Raw genomic sequence first — 21,166 nt, 5'->3', positions numbered from 1 at the left:
CACTGATTCTTAATAATCCCAGGGGCAAATGAAGCACAGTACACACTTACAGTGTGTGTCAGCCTTGCCTTGCCAAGATTATTGTTAAGCATGGAGAGCCAAGGCCTGTTTGAGGTAGTTGTGACAAACAAAGCACCATAGATCTAGAGCAAGAAACCATGATGATACATTCCCAGTCACAAGGTGACAGTAATTATTCATAGGAGATGAATGGCTGCAGGGTAGTCAACCATAAACAATGCCTTGAACATACCTGGCAACATCTAATTGTAAATGGCCTTACTACAGTGGCATGGAAGTACGCAGCAGTCAGAAATTTAGTCCTTGACCGCTCACAGGTCTCAGATGGTGGAAACTAAAAAGTTACCCCCCCCCCCCCCCCCCCCACACACACACACACACATCTCAAGAGTATGCAGGCAGCCACAGCAAATCATACAATGGAAGAAGCTTCACAAGGCTCTTGACTAACTTACACCCCAGTGGAATTTCTGAGAATGCATAGAAAATGAACAAATAACAACTGCCATGAACAAAGAAATGCTATATGTTTATTTTATAGTTATCAGTAGAGGAAAATAATTGGATAAAGGCAGCAGTTATTTTCAGTTCAAGAATTCCCTGCTGGAGGGCAATCACCTGAGAGCCATTATAAAAACTGATATGATTCCCAGAGCTAGATAAAATGCCACTACATGGAAAATGGAATGAACACTGCAATCAGTGTAAGGAACAGAGAATGAAGAAATGAATACATTGGACCAAATAACTATGCCTGAATCTTATCAAACAGTTCTGGGGTCTTAGAAAAGACTTGCATTGTGAAATTACTACAGCAATTATTGTATGCAATTGAAGAAACAGATGTAATAAGAAAGATAATATATCTACTAAAAAAACTTGAGAAAGCTATGAATTTACAAGGAGGCAGAATGGCTTATCTTCAGTAGGTGAAATTCTCAGTACTATTGGATGAGGCACACACTTTCTAATGAAAAATATCCCGACACTTGCTAGTAGACATTAATAGAGGGTGTGTCCATCCTTCGCCTTTATGACAGCTTGAACTCTGTTGGGGCACAATCAGCGAGCTGTCTGAATGTCTGTGGTGACAAAATGGCAGCCCAATCCTCCCGAAGATCTGAAACCACAGAAGGTAGTGACGATGGACAGTGGGTCTGGAGTGAAGTTGAGTCATCCCGAAGATGTTCCACTGGGTTTATGTCAAGACTCTGGGAAAGCCATCCCAATTTCATGTTATTGTCGATGAACCATGGCCTTCCAGATGCTACTTTATGATAGGGTACATCATCATGTTGATACAATCATCATTTCCAAACTTCTTGTGTTGTACACTGTACACAATACTGTAATGTGTGTGCAGCCTTCCACATTTAGTATTTTCCAATAAGGGAACAACAACCTAACCACAAAAAGCCCTCTATATCACTGCACCACCTTCTACTTCACTGTTGGCATCACACAAGATGGCATGTAACATTCTCTAGGCACTCAGCAAACCCAAAACCTTTTGTCAGATTGTCACAGGGTACAGCCTGATTGAACACTCCAAATCACTTATTTCCAGACATCCACTGTCCAGTGGCATCGTTCTTTACTCCACCTCAACTGTTGCTTAGCACTGACTATAGAAATGTGTGGCTTATGAGGAGCTTCTCAACCACTGTACCCTGTGCATTTAACTTGATACAAACAGTCATTGTATTATCTGGACTGCTGGTAGTATTTTGGAACTCACAAAGATTCCTTCCACTGATTTCATGCAAAGTTTTACAAGCACCCCCTGCGGTGCTTGACATTCTTATCTGAAAGTACATGAAGTCTGCCTGGTCGTGGATTAGCTGTGGTTGTTTCTTTGTGTTTGTGTTTCTGTTTCACAAACACATCACCAACAATCAACTTGGACAACTTTAGAAGGGTTGAAATGTCCTGAATGGATTTGTTACTCAGGTGACATCCAATGACAAGTATACATTTGAAGTCACTGAGCTCTCCTGACTAACCCATTTTGGTGTTACCACTTCTCTGCTGACAACCTGACGTAATACGCTTGCACCCTATCTCCTTTATTACTGGCAGGTCCATCTCTCAAGACATCTGTTAGTCAATTCCACATTACATGGAGGTGTCCAGGTACTTCTGATCAGAGAGGGTAGACCTGTTTTCTCCTTCGACAAGAGTCTGAGTGACCTACCCTTCTTGATAACCTCCCCAAACTATCCGGCTTTCCTACCTCATAAAGTTCCATAAGCTATGGTATAATTTCGTACTTTGGTACACACAATTCCACCTCCTGAAGGTAAATTATGGCCAGTGATTCTGTCTCCTCATATCAGTAATATGCCTACAATGTACAGACAAGGAGGAAGAACAGATGTAAATGCAATGAACCAGGAGGTAATTCCTTCATACTTGAGGATGAGCAATAACATGTAGCATACTGCGGGGCACTTGCTGTTCTGAGATTAAGGGAAATCAAGCACTGCAAGAGAACAGTCGCTAAGCAAAAACACTACAATGCCAGTACTGCCACAGAAGCAGCAGCTGATGAACATTACTGAAGTTCTAAGATGGCACACTGCAAGGCTTCAAGGATATGTGGACAGCAAATGTAGAAGGTAACAAAGGAAGAAAAAACAAGAGAGTGGTGAAGCACGAGGGTAGATGGGAAAGGGATGATCTGTGCAATACCTTTCTATCTTGGGAGAATGTGTCTATCAAATTAGTGGCTTTGTTCCCAGAATGAGATTTTCACTCTGCAGTGGAGTGTGCGCTATCTGAAACTTCCTGGCAGATTAAAACTGTGTGCCGGACCAAGACTCGAACTTGGGACCTTTGCCTTTCACGGGAAAGTGCTCTACCTCCTTTCTTCAAGGAGAGCTAGTTCTGCAAGGTTCGCAGGAGAGCTTCTGTGAAGTTTGTAAAGTAGGAGACGAGGTACTGGCAGAAGGAAAGCTGTGAAAACAGGGTGAGAGTCGTGCTTGGGTAGCTCAGTTGGTAGAGCACTTGCCTGCGAAAGGCAAAGGTCCCGATTTTGAGTCTCGGTCTGGCACACAGTTTTAATCTGCTAGGAAGTTTTTTAATGGCTTTGTGTTTGTGGTAACCAAATTTATGTAGGAAATAGCACAAAAGCAACAGTATTTAACAGACATTGGACCACCTGGGCTGTAAAGATCGTATGAATAGGTTAAAGTATAAATAATCACTCTGAAAAGGCATAGACATTAATACACAGCAAGTCAAAGAAAATAGGAATTTGAGCATAAAAACATACCTCCTCTTGTCTATAACCAAGAATTCTGTTGTATTTTGAGGGATAACCCACAAATTTTCCTTTGAGAAATGCTATGTAGAAAATAGATGTGTAGTAGTTAACAAACTGAAATAGATAGATCTTCAATGTAAGGCTGTCATCAAATTCTGTCTGTGTACGAAGAAGCTCCCATTCAGTGAGGCGAACTGCTAGCCAGTCGTAGAACTGTAACAGACATTTCAGATGTTAGCGGTCAACTGGCATGGTAAAGAATAAATGTAAAACAGCAATAGCTAAAGAAATAACATTGTATCGTACCCAGTTAAGAGTCATAATGCATATCAAGTTGATTGTAGCTGCTGTTGCTGGTATAAACATAGTTATGTACCCCGTGGCATCATTATTTGGATACAGTGACAGTGAGGTCAAAACTGACATACGATAAAGTACAACTCCAAAAACAGCACCAACGGCCAAAGCAATCTGTAACATAATAATGTCAATTAAGGCTGGTTAAAAATTTTTGCATTTGTTTTAACCAAAATAGTGAAAAACACTATGTTGCTTATGCAGAAGAGTGGTTTACTGAGTCAAAATACATTTGTTTTGTGAGTGTATGGATGATTTGTATCAAAGTTTTGAATGTGTAAGTTGATTCAAATAAAACAATTCTGTTTTCCAATGACTTAACACTTTTAGTAAAAGCAGCAAAAAAATTGAAGATATAAAACATATAGCAAACTCTAAGTCAGTTCAATGAATGGTCAACAATAAATCACTTCATAATGAACATTTTTGTTATCACGGGAAATTTTATCACCAGGCATACAAGTGAACCATAAATGTGTTAGTAAGTTCTGATTGGGAAGAACGAATTCAAACGGTGATTAAGAGGTGAGAAATAATTAGAATTTTGTAAACAACATGAGGTGGTTATAACAAAACTGTAACAAAGCTCCAAAGAGAAGATACTATGCTTTGAAGACCCCTGGCTATACTGGCAGTAATATGACTAATTATGTAACAGTAAAGCAGAGGTACAGGTATCAAATGAAATCTATGCCTTTATTAAAATTGCTTGTTAGCTGACACTTCATCTATTGGAGCTGGTTTCCTCTAATCAGAGTGCACTCTGTCACCCTAATCTGTTTGCCATTGCCAAACTGCCACAACAAATGGTCAGTTCACATCTGATTCCTTATCCGGCTTTCTTTTGTAATGTGTTTGGATCCCGAATCCTGTGTCTGCCTCTTTTATTTTCCCTTTCATAAGACATGATATTCTCTCTCTCTCTCTCTCTCTCTCTCTCTCTCTCTCTCACACACACACACACACACACACACACACACACACACACACACAAAATGGTCACTAAATCAACACTGTTTTATACACAGCATTAGCTTAACAGCACTGGAGCCTTTCACACAAGACATGATTCGGCATCACATATTGAGTCATCATCATCATCATCATCATCATCATCATCACAGGGGTTAGCTTACAGTAGGTGAGCTTCAAATGACATCACATAATGTTGAACATTTCAAAGGCAACAAATAATCATTGCAACTTGGTGCTGTAGAGGAGTAAATATCAACTGCAATGTGAAGTAATGATGTAGCATAGTGGTTAAGATACAGCTCTAACCTGCAGTATATTTATAATTTTTTAAATCTTAATCAAAGTGAATGATTTTTTTAATTCAATTAATTGGCTTAAATGTAATTTTTTTCTTAATAATCCTCGTCATGTCATTTTCATCGTTATCTTGACTTTTCTATTTTCCTCTTTTTTTTCCTTCCTTTCTTTCTTTTCATTTGGAGTCTGTTGTGTCGTCTATATCTTATAACTGAGTCCCAACCAGGACTGTGCATCGGTTGGTATCACATCAGCTCGTGTAGCCAGTGTGAGGACAGTTTCAGGTAACTAATGAAAGTGAGAAATTACAGTTCACTTTTCGTGTTGAAACAGAAATATTTCTACCTTAAGTTTGGCCCACTGAGGTCAGCTTTAATTGCCATGAACAAAGTGAGCATGATTAATACTTCTGCTACAAACTGTTGACTGCCGTTTTCTTAGATACATGGCGTATCACTAGGTTGTGCTTAGGTTAGGACATGGATGTAATTGAAAGCTATAAAATGTGTTGTCTGCTGCCATTCAATCAGTGGTTACTTAAAATCAGCTGTGGACAGAGCATCTCAAATTCCCAACATAAGTGATGACAGCCACTTCCAATATTACTCAGCAGTACATGCAACAGCACTTCAGCACTTGTGAAGTAACCTGCCACAGTTGCATGACACCTCTAACCAAGCAGCACCCGATGTGGCAATTCTACCGATGTGGCAATTCTATAGCAGCAAGTGACAGATGTCAACTACCAAGTAATTTTAATTGGATTGTACTCACAGTTACACTGGTGCTAATACAATAAGGCCCATACACTTATTGCAGCAAACGAGATTTAAGAAGTATCAGCTGAAATAACAAAAAAATTGGGCAATATACAAACTATAGAAGGCAGATGCTGTGCAGGAATTCCAGTATGTGCAGCCACCGACAGATTAGGAATAAGGAAATTAGAACATAGGAAGCCTTAGACAACCCCAGAAATATCAGAACTCATTGACAAAAGAAACAGACTAAAAGAAACAATATCTCTCGATTGATTCATCCATCTACAAACCAGTCTCTCTCTCTCTCTCTCTCTCTCTCTCTCTCTCTCTCTCTCTCTCTCTCCCCCCTCCCCCATACCATTCCCCCTGTTCCCCACACTCCTACCTTCTACATGCTTCCTAAAGTCCATAAGCCCAACCACTCAGCAATACCCAATTGTGGCCAGTTACTTTCTCCTCACTGAGATAATCTCTGCTCTCACAGAACAATACCTTTAGCCTACTACCCACAACTTACCCTCTTATCTAAAAGATATCAACCCTTTCCTCCATGATTCTCCACAGTTTCTGTTCCTTACCCCATGGTGCCCTGCTCATCACATTGATACCACCTTCCTTTACACTAACATCCCTAATGCCCATGGTCTTGCAGCTACTGAACACTACCTTTCTCAAAACCCGGCAGTTTCCAAATCTAAAACCTCCTTTCTGGTCAACACGAACAACTATATCCACAACCACAATTACTTTTCCTTTGAAGGCATCACCTACAAACAAATCTGGGATACAGCTATCAATAAACCACCTTCCTCAAAGCTGACCTCCGCTCCATCCATTGACTACATCAGTACTTTGGTCCATATCAGACCTAACACTCACCAGAAATATCTCGACTTTGACAGCTAACATCCATTCCATGCCAAGAAGACCCTCCCTTACAGCCTCAGCAGCTGTGGCTGCCACATCTGTAGTGACGAAAAGTCCCTCTTGAAATATACCAAGGGTCTAACTGAAGCCTTCAGCTTCCCCAGATCATAATTACCTTCCCAAACTTGCACATAACAGGTCTCCCATGCCTTACCCCTCCAGTCACCCAAAGTCCCACCGTCTTGCCACAGAGGAGCATTCCCCCCATGACTCAGTGTCATCCAGGACTGAAGAAACTGAACCACATTCTCTGTGACAGTTTCAACTAGCTCTCGTCATGCCCTTGAACAAGGAATGTCCTACTCATTATCCTTCCACACCCCTCCCACAGTGGTATTCCGCCACCCACCAAACCTACACAATATCCTCGTCCATCCCTACACAGCTCCTGCTCCCAACCACTTGCCTGATGGCCCACTTCCCTGTAATAGATCTAGATGCAAGACTTATCCCATACATCCTCCCACCACCATCTATTCCAGTGTGGTCACAAGGATGACCTATCCCATCAAAGGCAGGGCCATCTGTGAAACAATTCAAGTAATGTACAAGCTAAGCTGCAACCACCCTGCTGCATTCTATGTGGACATGACAAACAACAAGCTGTCTGTCTGTATGAATGGCCACCGACAAACTGTGGCCAGAAAACAACTGGACCAGCCAGTTGCTGAGCACACTGCCCAACACAATGTTCTTCATTTTAATGACTGCTTCACAGCCAGTGTCATCTGGATCCTTCCTACCAATGCCAACTTTTCTGAATTTTGTAGCTGGGAACTCTCCCTGAAATATATCCTACATTCCTATAACCCTCCTGACTTCAACCTTCCTTAGTCGTTGTGATTCACCCACCTATTGTCTTCCCTGTTCTGACTCCAGCACTACACAGCCTTCTAGTCCACCAGTGCACCCACAGTATTTTTACTTCGCAACTTTACCTCTCCCCCCCTCCCCACCATCTAACCTGCCAACTGCACCTAGCTGCCTTAATGTCTGTCCTCCACCTTGATCCTGTGTATGCTCCCACAAGCAGCAGTTTACTGTCCCCCACCCCTACCCTGCTATCCCTCCCCCTTCCCGCCCCAGCCTCCTCCTCAACCCCACCACCAAGACTGCTTCTCCAATCATGCACAGCTGCTCGCGGTTTGTCCTCGGCAGCCAGACACAGTGGTTATGTGTGTGCGTGTGTCATCTAACTCAGAAGAGGGCCTTTTGGCTGAAAGCACACTTGTTTAAAAGTCTTTTTCTTGTGCCTATCTGCCAATCACAATCTCCTTTCCATAATACTGTCACCTTCTGTGTTTTGTTTGTTTTGTTAAAAGTTTATTATTCCTGGTACACGAACGTTCATCTTCCATGTGCTATTTACATTCAGGTTACTCAAATAAGACAATGTACTACGTTTGGTCATTTAACGCTTAGCCATGCTGGACATTGGTAACCTTGAGGTTATTTTGCCCAATGCGAACAGCCTACAAAGACCAGAAGAAGCAATACTTGAGAGTGAATTACGAATTTTTTAACAAAAATGCGAGACTCATTGCTGCTGAAGGATAGTTGGTACTGCGACTTGCCTTGAGACTGTCTCCATTCTGGCCTCACAATCCAGTGCTCTGGTTTGAGCATATAGAAGCAAGCTTCCATTACGTGGGTATAGTTACTACACTAGTTCAAACAAATTTGCTCTGGTGATGAGTCAGTTCTACCACCATTATGCAGCTGAAGTCTAAGACATAATTACTGCTTCTCTTGCACAAGGTTCTTATCACAAATTCACGACAGAACTGATTTGGACAGTTTCTGCCTCGTAAGAAGAGTGCAAGCATCACGTTCTAATACAAGAAGATATAAGAGACTGAAAGCTGTTACAATATCTGAGACACTTATGCACCAAGATAAACGTGAAAATCATACCTGAGTACACTTTACATATGCTTTGGAGTACCCGTCTTCTGGTCCAGACTAAGGCTATCACAGCATCTAGACAGAAATGCCATTATTTGCCATTGCAGATCTGGATGACAATTCAAGATTCAATAACGTCACATCAGTCAATGCAGTAGTGATGCCGTGCAACAGTGTGTCGGCAGTTATGTGCAGAGATTATGACTGCCCAACAGCTGAACAGATAAGTGAACTGCTGTTTTCTCACAACTTGTGGACATTGACTCAGATTTGTGCATTTATCCATGGAATTTAACCTAAAATAGTCGGCTGCCAACTTCATTCTATCTTTCTGCACAGACAGTAATTTATAGCGACTTGTGGTACACAACATACTGAGCTGGACTCGGGACTGCGGCATATTTTTGCCTGGAATTTCATGGTTATCAACATCACAGATCTCATAATCTGAGCTGACTTCCTGGTGCATTATCGTCTACTACAGGATGTATGAATGTACTAGCTGTTAGCAAGTGGCAGAAAGCTTTGGTGACAGCTGATTTGACACAGAACATTGAAATGAAAAGTCAAATCAGCTGTCACCAGAGCTTTCAACACACACACACACACACACTCACACTCACTCTCTCTCTCTCTCTCTCTCTCTCTCTCTCTCTCTCAAACACACACGACATAAACATCATGAATAGAAGTTGGTTTTGATCATAAACTTTGTTATATTGGCAACAAGTAGGTAAACACACCAAAGAGGAGGAAACACATAGTGCAGCTGCAATATTTATGTTGTTAAAAGCACAGTGGCCAAAGGAATAGTTATATCGAGTAGCAAAAGAACAACAGTACACCACAGAAAAGAAAGAGAAACATGGTGAACAGTGTTAAAAAGGTCTGAACTCAAAATTTTGCTTATATGTCAGTAAAAAAGCTGTAGTGCGACCTCCAGAACAGATGAGAGGAAATGCAGATCACAGCAAATTGTAAGTAATTACTTTTTTACATATTAAATCGTTACATGAAATGATTGATAATCTAAAAATAACATAACTGTATCATTATAGATCCCACTGATGATGTCTTAGGGCTTAGAACAAGAAAAAAGTGAAACGCGTCTGGGAAAAATAAATTAAGTGGCAGCAGGAAAAAGCGGTTTTGTTTACAAATTAAGTATAGCACCAACAACATTTGGCAGAAGTTATCAAACAGTTTAGGACAACATGGCTTGACGTTAAATACTGCCAAGCGTGTTTTTGGTAAACCACAGATTATCTTCTTAGGCAGGACCGGTCACGGCATGCAAAACTTCTTGCGTGCAGTGTGTGCGGGCTGCAGGTGGGCCAAGGCCGGGACTGTCACTTGGCTTTGTTCAGTCCTTCTCAGAGGTACCCAGAACAGCGTGACATTTCATTTAGCATTGCAGTATGGCATTATTCAGTTCTGCAGAACTGTGGCATCGCGCTGTTTACCGTTCACTATTTGTTTGTGGAATGTTCGTTCACAGGTCCAGTGGCTGTTTGCACAAAAAGAGGCAGTCTAGTGATTTACTGTCACAATCCTTTAAAATGAATGGGAATGACGTAAGAGGGATGAGAATTCTCAGTTGACATAAGTGACAGGTACTGCTTATTACAGTGCCATGCAGAGAGAATTAACTATTTAGATGACAATGAAAGAGCAAAAAATTACAATGATAGACTGATGGGATTCATTGTTCTGTACATCAAAAAACAATTGTGCTAAATTTGCAGACACAGAGCACGTGAAGATATTGGTGGTACAAATAGTAATATTCCTGAAATTGCACCCATTATTCCATTGTCAGCTGCAAAAATTTTCAATGGAAGTGAATAAAGGGTATGGAGAGTACATATATTACTGCAATGTACGTTGGTGAAGTCTAGGGCCATGCCTGAAATGATTTTTCGATTTAAGGTGAGGTTTACTATATTTGGCCCGAAAAAAGCATGTTCATTGAGAATTTTTTCCTCAGTATGTGTTATAGATATCAATGTCAAATTTGATCAAGATGTTTATTGATATTTCCTCTACAAACTGGAATTTTTTCGACTGGAAATGTCTAGAGTAAAGACAGAAGTGCCGTTAGAACGAAACAAAATTTCAATGTAGACCTTCACGTGCAGTATGTCACTGGTCAGCCGGCTCATCTGAAATCAAAATTGAGTTGACGCTAGCGACGTATATAAGATTCTTTAGGAGTTGTACCTCGCTTAAGTTATTTGGACCATAGGCAACAAAATGGCTGCCATTTGTCGGCCAAGTAAAAATATTTATAGTTGATGGATCAGAATAAAAGTGGTACAACTCCTAGACAATTTAGTTAGCTTCGTTGGAAACAAAAAGTCATGCCAATCAGTTCAGTAGATTTGAAGTTACCATACCACGCATTAAAAAGCATCATTTCGAGAAAAACGCATTTCAAGTTTTGACTACATAAAAATGCATTATTATGCAACGTACGTGCAATCTGCTATTCTGGGTCCATAAATTAGTCCTTCCTCTTCCTCATAGAGGGCATTCTGCTCGATCTGGACCATCCTGCGCTGCTCCAGAGTGACTCGTATGGCCGGTGACAAGTGGTTTTCGGCCGCTTGAACCCGGTGGTCGTCCAAATGCTTGGAGAACTGCGTCGAATAGAGTCCCAGGGTGACATCCATCATTGTCATGGTCTTCAGAATTGTTGAATACCCTTTGTTCAAGCTGCTCACTGCCAAGGAAGTTACAATCTCTGCAGTCTTCGTACCAGAATGCAAATACTTGGGTGCTAACTTCCAAACACACGCGTTCAAACTTTCATTTGAATTTTGTCTTTCCTCCCAAGCACCGGTACAATAACTCATCCTCCGAAAGAAAAAAAACTGGTGCATGAAAAAGGCCGATTTCAGGCAGGTGCAATTTTTTGTTCAACCACAAATAATAATCATTTCTGTTCCGTATTCGGAAAAACCGTTTCAGGGGTGGATTCTAAACAATTTTATGGATCCAAAAATGCAAAAAAAATTTTTTTGAACCAGAAGATAGTAAACCTCCACTTAAAACTTGCCATTGTTCAGCTTATGAAGAAAAAAGGAGTTCAGGAATGAACATCTGGAACAGATTGCAGACTTCATATTTTAATTGGGCTTCACTGCACACTGCCCACAGTAAAACATTGCAAGGTAACTTCTTTCTGATTTCATGGGAAGGAATTTAAGAAGAAAATTGTGTTGTAGAAGGGGACACATTCTGACAAAGACAGTCCAGTTCCCTAAGCTCACTGATGTTAAAGGAAGTGTGAACTTTGAAGAATTCATTGCGGCCTTGCAAGAATTAGGATAATTTTATAAAGGTTTTGAGGGCACTGTCAGTCTTCAACCTCTTTTCGAGCTGTTTTAGAAACTGTTTGCTATTTCAATTGGAAGCGCCCATATGCATATGCAAAAGTAACTGATTTACCTGCAAGGTAATTCCAATTTCAATGACACAGATTTTCACATTAAAACTGTCCAGAATGTCTACATTGCTTTCTTGAGGCAGATTTTCCAAGTCCCCATAATGAGGTTGCAAAAGCACTACAATATTTCGATCAACTATGTGTGTGAAAGATTTTTTTCTGCATATGAAACTAAGCAAGTCACAATTACTTGGCAACGTGAGTGCAAAACCCTGTGAATATGTCTGTGTGTGTCCCTATGCCAACAGTTAGTACCAGATAAAAATTATGTTATGTATTCAGCAAAAATAATTAATTAATACTGAAAACTTGTTTTCTTTATGATCTATGTTGTTGAGAAATGTGAAATATAAAATCAAATCGCATGCAGTGTGGCGGCAATGCCATTTAAATGTGGCACATTCATTGTTTTCTCCCCTTCCCCCTTCTTGCGCTCAGACAGCATGGCATAGTGGTGGGGGAAATGTGAAGTGATGGTGAGCACTTTGGACCTCGTGGCTGGGTGTGGCCAGTGAACAAAAATCTCGGCCACCCCTGTTCTTAGGTAATCTAATTTCATTAGTGAGGTGACTAAAACTGCCTGAGAAAGTAGAAACGATTATGAAGATTCCATGTCTTACTCGTTGGCCAGAAGCTATGACAGTCTACAACATATTGACCAAAATCCTAGCCTTTGCCCTTGGGTCAAATTGGATTTCGCACTTTGGTTGTTTGTCTGCTGCAAATCACCATGGACTGCAACTGGCAAATCGAATCAGAGTTGATTTCTCAACCTAGAAAATTCTACTGTACTCTCCATCATTTGACAGCCAGCTACTACTCAGTGAGCAATGATAAGGTTTAACATATTATTTTTATAGGTTAGTAAATTAAAAATATTCTTGATTTACTTATAATAAAAACAAAGATTCCATGCCTTACCAAACAGGAAAGAGCTGGTAGATAGACACAATAAAAAAACACACAAACACACACACAAAATTTCAAGCTTTCGCAACCAACGGTTGCTTCGTCAGGAAAGAGGGAAGGAGAGGGAAAAACAAAAGGATGTGGGTTTTAAGGGAGAGGGTAAGGAGTCATTCCAATCCCGGGAGCGGAAAGACTTACCTTAGGGGGAAAAAAGCACACACACACACACACACACACACACACACACACACACACACACACACACAAGCAGACATATGTAAAGGCAAAGAGTTTGGGCAGAGATGTCAGTCGAGGCGGAAGTGCAGAGGCAAAGATGTTGTTGAATGACAGGTGAGGTATGAGTGGCGGCAACTTGAAATTAGCAAAGGTTGAGGCCTGGTGCATAACGGGAAGAGAGGATATATTGAAGGGCAAGTTCCCATCTCCGGAGTTCGGATAGGTGGATGTTAGTGGGAAGTATCCAGATAACCCGGACGGTTTAACACTGTGCCAAGATGTGCTGGCTGTGCACCAAGGCATGTTTAGCAAAGGGTGATCCTCATTACCAACAAACACTGTCTGCCTGTGTCCATTCATGCAAATGGACAGTTTGTTGCTGGTAATTCCCACATAGAAAGCGTCATAATGTAGGCAGGTCAGTTGGTAAATCATGTGGGTGGTTTCGCAAGTGGCTCTGCCTTTGATCGTGTACACCTTCCGGGTTACAGGACTGGAGTAGGTGGTGGTGGGAGGGTGCATGGGACAGGTTTTACACCGGGGGCGGTGTCCCATGCACCCTCCCACCACCACCTACTCCAGTCCTGTAACCCGGAAGGTGTACACGATCAAAGGCAGAGCCACGTGTGAAAGTGCCCACGTGATTTACCAACTGACCTGCCTACATTGTGATGCTTTCTAAGTGGGAATGACCAGCAACAAACTGTCCATTCGTATGAATGGACACAGGCAGACAGTGTTTGTTGGTAATGAGGATCACCCTGTGGCTAAACATGCCTTGGTGCACGGCCAGCACATCTTGGCACAGTGTTACACCGTCCGGGTTATCTGGATACTTCCCACTAACACCAACCTATCCGAACTCCGGAGATGGGAACTTGCCCTTCAATATATCCTCTCTTCCCGTTATCCACCAGGCCTCAACCTTCGCTAATTTCAAGTTGCCGCCACTCATACCTCACCTGTCATTCAACAACATCTTTGCCTCTGCACTTCCGCCTCGACTGACATCTCTGCCCAAACTCTTTACCTTTAAATATGTCTGCTTGTGTCTGTATATGTGTGGATGGATATGTGTGTGTCGCGCGCGCGCGAGTGTATACCTGTCTTTTTTTCCCCCTAAGGTAACTCTTTCCGCTCCCGGGATTGGAATGACTCCTTATCCTCTCCCTTAAAACCCACATCCTTTCGTCTTTCCCTCTCCTTCCCTCTTTCCTGATGAAGCAACCGTTGGTTGCGAAAGCTTGACATTGTGTGTGTGTGTGTGTTTGTGTGGTTTTTTTTTATTGTGTCTATCTACCAGCGCTTTCCTGTTTGGTAAGTCATGGAATCTTTGTTTTTAATATATTTTTCCCATGTGGAATGTTTCTTTCTATTTTATTTATATCTTTATTTACTTATTATATCTAAAAACAAAGATGATGTGACTTACCAAACGAAAGCACTGGCAGGTCGATAGACACAAAAACAAACACAAACATACACACAAAATTCAAGCTTTTGCAACAAACTGTTGCCTCATCAGGAAAGAGGGAAGGAGAGGGAAAGACGAAAGGATGTGGGTTTTAAGGGAGAGGGTAAGGAGTCATTCCAATCACGGGAGCGGAAAGACTTACCTTAGGGGGAAAAAAGGACGGGTATACACTCGCGCACACACACACACACACATATCCATCCACACATATACAGACACAAGCAGACATATTTAGGTCTTTAAATATGTCTGCTTGTGTCTGTATATGTGTGGATGGATATGTGTGTGCGCGCGCGCGCGAGCGTGTATACCCGTCCTTTTTTCCCCCTAAGGTAAGTCTTTCCGCTCCCGGGATTGGAATGACTCCTTACCCTCTCCCTTAAAACCCACATCCTTTCGTCTTTCTCTCTCCTTCCCTCTTTCCTGATGAGGCAACAGTTTGTTGCGAAAGCTTGAATTTTGTGTGTATGTTTGTGTTTGTTTTTGTGTCTATCGACCTGCCAATGCTTTAGTTTGGTAAGTCACATCATCTTTGTTTTTAGATATATTTTTCCCACGTGGAATGTTTCCCTCTATTATATTTATTTACTTATTATTATAAATAAATATTCTTTGTGTGTGCTTTTATTTTAGTTATTGGTTTAGCTCAGTTTCTTATTTCCTTTTATGTTTACTCTTCTGAAAACCTGGAAAATATAAATATTTCATTTTAAATACAACAGGAGAGCAAGAGATGTAGTCTGCAGTGGCGATCTCATGGAAATTTCTTGTAGTTATCTGCTTCACTTGAAATCTCTAAAATGTTTATTTGCTACACAGATCGTTTGGCACAACTGTGTGCTCTGTTGTTTGATGAGTCTGGATGATAGGTCCAACAATTTAGCAAGTTGAAGTTTATTAATTCGGAGATAATCTCTCTATGAATTCTGACTGTGGAAAAAGCAGGTTCGCACTATCATTACGAACTTCACCACTGAGTGATCTACGTCTCTTAATATTTGTACCGTGATAATTACCTAATTTCAGTATGGAGATATACACAACTTGAATACTTTATGTTAGTAATTGGATTTTATTTTGTGCAAAAAACTATTTGAACATTTATTATATACCGTAATGGCGTCTCACAACAATACAATCTCTCTCCTCCTCTCACACATCTGATCCTTCCATTTTCTTCACAAAGAGCCCATAAAACAAAATCTTAGGTTCAGTAAGACACATAGATGGATTCATAGCATGGAACATCCGATTCTCGCAGTCAGAATATGCCGTTCACCACAATACCAATTCGTTGCACCCAAATTAGAGTTTTGCATACACTCATACACCATAATGGTTGAAGACTGGCACAGTTCTTTAAATGCTGCACTTATATTTAGTGACACTAGATGAACAACTGCATTACTCATGGTTTTCCTTGGTCCTTGCACCACATCAAACAGGACTTGGATTCATCGCCAGTGGAGCTTGTGTATGGCAAAGCACTTAGACTGCCTGGTGAGTTCATAGACCCAAGTTCCAAACAATAAGACTTCATGTGACACCTGGGAGAACACATCAGATGTATTCACCATCCGCACCATCCACCCCCCCCCCCCTCCCGCTCCGTATGAACACATGGAATAATACCTACCTATGTGCATCGTGACTTGCAAACAAGCACACGTGCCATGTTATGAACAGGCAGTGTCAAACCATTGCTACAACTTCCCATTCACAGGCACATATCAGGCAATCAAAAGAGGAGTATGAACTCATAATATCAAATGATACAACAATCTCAACTGATTAGAGTGCAACCTGCATACATTTTCCCAGAACTGCCACTGACCCTCATGCTGCAAAACCAATCTTAGCCTCAAGCACAAGCGCAACCACCCAAAGCAGACCTCTATCCATATGAAGAAAACACTCTATATCGAGTGCATTTTCCTGATTTTTAGATGGCACTCCACTTCCACTAGGAGGACTGATGCAGTGCCTAAATTGTTGACTATTACGTTTGTAACAGATGTCAAAGAGCTTATGCACCAGCTGCCAGAGGTAATGTTGTTCTGTATCTGTACCTGTTCTCTGTTTTCCAAGTGTTGTACCACGAAAAGGAACAGTGTTATAACATCCTTGGTAAAGAGGCAGAACTCTACTAGTACCAATCTAACACAAAACTAGTCTCAAGTGCTTACTGTATATCTTCTACTGTGTTCTGTTTGTTTTAATAGAAGTTTATTATTGCTGGTAAACAAGTTTTATATTTCATGTGCTATTTTTGGGTCAGGTTATTTGAGCAAGAAAATGTATCTAGCTTGGATGGTTAACACCTAGCTGTACCAACAAAGCAACAAAAGTCAACACAACATGTCAGCTCTGCTTGGGCAATTTTTTATTGACTAACACTGTAACAGCAAAATTCATACATATTAAGCATACTTTACTTTTAAGGATTGTTTTCCCAAAAAATTTTTTCTTAATGTTAGCCAAACTTAGAGAGATTAGATTAGATTCAGTTTTCGTTCCTTGGACCCAAAAAATGAGATGATTCTCATTGGTTGTGAACATGTCAGAAAGTATGTTGGCACCAGAATTTTGCTCACATTCCTATGCTTTCAAAATTCTTGGGGCGCTGTTGTAATGGAACTGGTCAATGGCTCACTTTTCCTTTTTGCAACATTTGTACACTCAGATGTACTACTCGATACTGGATGTCCTTCAAAGACCATAACAAAGATTTGTTGTTTGGTTATGTCTGAATAAGTTGTAGGGTATTATTTTACTTACGTACAAATACAAGAATGTGCAATAATAAGTTATTTTTAAATAAGAATCAAGTCACTGAAAGTTTTGTTGAACATATTTTGCTTTAATTTTCGGAAAATTTCTAAAATTATGAAAAATTATAATAATTATTATTATTCACTTAGTTTATGGATTTTAATTTGGAAATGTGTATTGTAAACTTTATAAAATATTAATGACATAAAACTTTGAGCTTTAGATTTAAATATCAAAATATAAATATTTAAATTGTGAGGTAAGCATCACTGATCACTTTAGTCTAACTTTGTGGTATGTTGTAAGTTCGTGGTTGTTAAGAAATTAAACATGGAAGCCAGGTTTTACTTAAGAAATGTTGTATTGTTAATGTGACTGCTCATTTGAATGACATCTTTTGCAGATGTACAATAAAAGTATCTTTTATTAATAATATTAATAAACAGAATGAAATAAATCCAAAAAACCTTCTGCACCACACAGTAATAATTCATACTTCTACAAGACTATGCTAACACTATGAAGATGTAATGAAGATTGTGAAACAAGTTAATTTCAAATTATTATTTACACCTTTCTAATATGCACAATCACAGAATGAGATTAAAAGAAAACTTACATGTAATCCCAGATAATATAAGTTTGTGTTAGAAAGATATATGCTCTATGGGAATAAAGCCTTTGAGCCAGTTTTCACTGGAGTGCCCCCTCCAGGAGCAGGGGGCACTTCACCAGGATAAGAGAGCTACTGTGTGTAAGGCTCCACAAACCACACATAGGGACGGCTCTTTACATAAGATAAAAAGATAAAACTATGGGTTAATCCAGTATGATCATTATGGAGGCAACACAGAACAGTGGCTTTCTTTGGAAGGAATGCTAAAAGATTAATCATGCAGCCATAGTCTCTTTAATAGTGCAGAGTTCATTAAAGGTGGCAGTAACTCTCTTAACATTCCACCTCCGAGTGAGTAGAACTGTTATTTGCACTTGTAAATCTGCACTTGGTGTTGTAAAAATGATATTGGTTGAGGAATCACTTCTCCAGATGAACAGTCAGCCAGTTCATCTTCCTGGATACTCACATGAGTTGGAACACAGAGAAGGACAAATGAGCACGTAGTACAACAAAGGTCAAAGAGAAAATTGTGAATAGCAGTTATCACAGGGTGACAAGGGCAACACTGATCAATAGCCTGGAGACTGTTCATTTAGTCACTCAAAATTAAAACATGGTCAAGGAATAAGATGTAGGGCTCTATTAATGGCTAACAGCTCTGCCATAAAAACGCTGTATGTTCCCAGCAGCAAGTGATATTCCTGACTGATGGGACATAGAAAACCATATCCTATCCATAATTTTAGAGCTGTCAGTGTAAATGATGGTAGTACCCTGATACTCCTGAAGAAATGAGAAGAACAGACACCTAATGGTCATGGGGGCAACTGAAACTTAAAATACACAGCTTGGGGAAAAAAAAAATTAGTACACACTTTTAGAGGTTTCCAATTCACTCAAAATTTATTGTTGCAACAGTGCACATGGAGTATGTGAAATGATTACATTTACAGATCAACAGCACAAGTGATTCTGAGACACCAGGTATCAACCCATGCTGAAACCCCCATATTAATACATGGTGTAGCATCCACAAGGAGCAATGCAGACGCTGACTCTGACATCCACCTGATCACACAAATGGCGAATACTGTCCTGGGATACATTATGCCATGCCTGCTTAAACTGTTTACATAGATCTGTTAGAGGTGTTGGTTGACAAATTACACGAGTCACTCATCATCCCATCATATCCCACACGAGCTCAATTGGAGACAAGTCTGGAGATCACGCAGGGATGTTGCTGCACATCTTGCAGGGCATGCTGAGTTCATGGGCAGTGTTTGGGTGAGCATTATTCCGTTGAAACAACACATCACCATCCTGTTGCAAGAGCCTAACAACATTCTGCACATACTAAGTGCTGGTTAGCGTACCCTCCAGAAGCACATAAGATGAATGAGAGTTGTAACTTATCATACCCCAGATCATATGGCCTAGGGTGGGGCCAGCATGACTTGGATGAACCCACTCTACGAGACAGCAGGTTTACATCATACATGCAAACGATCATAACTTGCATGCAGGCAGAATCTACTTTCATTGGCACTAGCATGGTGCACCATTCCATCTTCAAAGTGATCTTCTGACAGCACCAGCTGAGCCACACACATTGATGCTGTGACATGAGAGGAAGATGGGCTAGAGGTTTGCGTGCCTCTAGTCCCACTGCTAATAACTGGTTCGCTGCAATTTGTGTTGACACATCTAGGCTCACAAGCCTCTTATCTCTGTTGTGGTAGCTGTATGATCTGCCACTACTGCCCTTACAATACGATGATCCTGGCAGGTGTCTGTGCCTTGGCTACAGGTGTGAGGATGATCATGTGGCCACTGCTACCAACATCACTGGTCAATTAGTGCAGCACTTCCAACTTGGGTGGCAGTTCGCCAAAAGGAAGATCCCGCCACTCATAAGGCCACAATTTGACCCCTTTCAAACTCACTCAGCAGGCTGTAGGAAGCACGAGTGAATCTCTGTGGCATAGCTACTTGCTTGATTCACACATCTGCACCACACTGGGCCTTTTGATCGTCAGCATTCCCTACTGGCAGCTAGGCCACTACACTATCTGTTGGCGGACAAGCAATAGCAGTACCGCTATTATCACATGGCTGGCACATTCCATCAGTGGGTGGAAATCAACATTGTCTTCGCAGATGCACCTACTTCTTTTTCCAACACTCATAATTCATGGTATGGGTACTAATCAAGAAGGAGGGAACAAGAATACACAGGGAGCACATTCCAATGGGGCCAGGCACTGGCAGAGGTCTTGAGGCATATTCCAACTGGTAATCCCCACCAGAGGACAAGTGTCAGAAAGTTGACACCCACTGCATGAAAAATAATCTGGTAAGTCACAAGACAAGGAAATTATTGTATGAGGGTTGTATAAATGAGCAAGAGTTGGTATTGTCAGAACTGAAGAGGTCAAATCCTCATTTTAGCAGAGAGACTAACTATGCGCCTAACCCAAAAGGCACCAGTAGACATTCTTAGTCTGTCATGATATACTGGGTACAGTAAATACAAGTAGAGAAGTGTGATCTGCATCTCAAGAATAGTAAAACAGAGTGTTAATGTTTCACATGCACGTAGTCTTTACTTGGTACATATGTGACAGCCACGTCAGCTTTTTCTAAAAGAGGAGTCCCAAACATTGTGATTGTGCAACAATGTCCAAGGAGTGGGTACCCAAGTAGAGCTATGGATCAGAAGAACTTACAGTATGACAACAAAAGTGCTAGACTTATGTTTTTATGGGAGAAAATTTGAAGCAATGGGAAAGGGTCCAGGCAAGGACCCTTTGGATGCCTACCTGGAGCTGGAATTCATCCAAGGCTACAGTTTGGGAGCTATACTAGATGCAAAAACTTTCAACATACATGGTGGGAATACCCACTCGTCAGATGGCGATAAGGAATAGTTAGTGTTACACACAATATGGAGCCCTGAGAGATGCTATTCTTTTTAACATGTGGGTAGCTGAGCAATGTACCAACTCTAACCTGAAACAATTAGTGGGATGAAAAATGACAAAAATTGGTACAGAGCCACAAAAGCCTCAGTCATAGAGAGTAAGAAAGATGTAATGGTGCCAAGCTGTATCATATGCTTCATCCATGCAGATTATAAACCAAAATTTCTTGCCACATTTTTCTGTCTGTTTGTTATGGCTAATCTCAGAAACTACTG

General features: G+C 40.9%; 1 protein-coding gene across 3 annotated transcripts in view; it reads right to left on the bottom strand.

The window, feature by feature from the left end:
- Window positions 1-21,166, bottom strand: part of LOC126195813 (anoctamin-1-like) — a 248,873-nt gene that overhangs the window by 17,111 nt on the left and 210,596 nt on the right. For all 3 annotated transcript variants that reach the window (XM_049934452.1, XM_049934453.1, XM_049934454.1), the window contains 2 exons: window positions 3,593-3,757; window positions 3,296-3,499 (listed from right to left, as the gene is read on the bottom strand). In XM_049934452.1, the coding sequence (XP_049790409.1) occupies window positions 3,296-3,499; window positions 3,593-3,757 (369 nt within the window). The remainder of the gene's footprint in view (window positions 1-3,295; window positions 3,500-3,592; window positions 3,758-21,166) is intronic.

Source organism: Schistocerca nitens, chromosome 7 (assembly GCF_023898315.1).
Source record: "Schistocerca nitens isolate TAMUIC-IGC-003100 chromosome 7, iqSchNite1.1, whole genome shotgun sequence".
NCBI classification, from domain to species: domain Eukaryota; kingdom Metazoa; phylum Arthropoda; class Insecta; order Orthoptera; family Acrididae; genus Schistocerca; species Schistocerca nitens.
The sequence above is the reverse complement of the archived record's forward strand: the minus strand, read 5'-3'. Positions and strand labels throughout refer to the sequence as shown.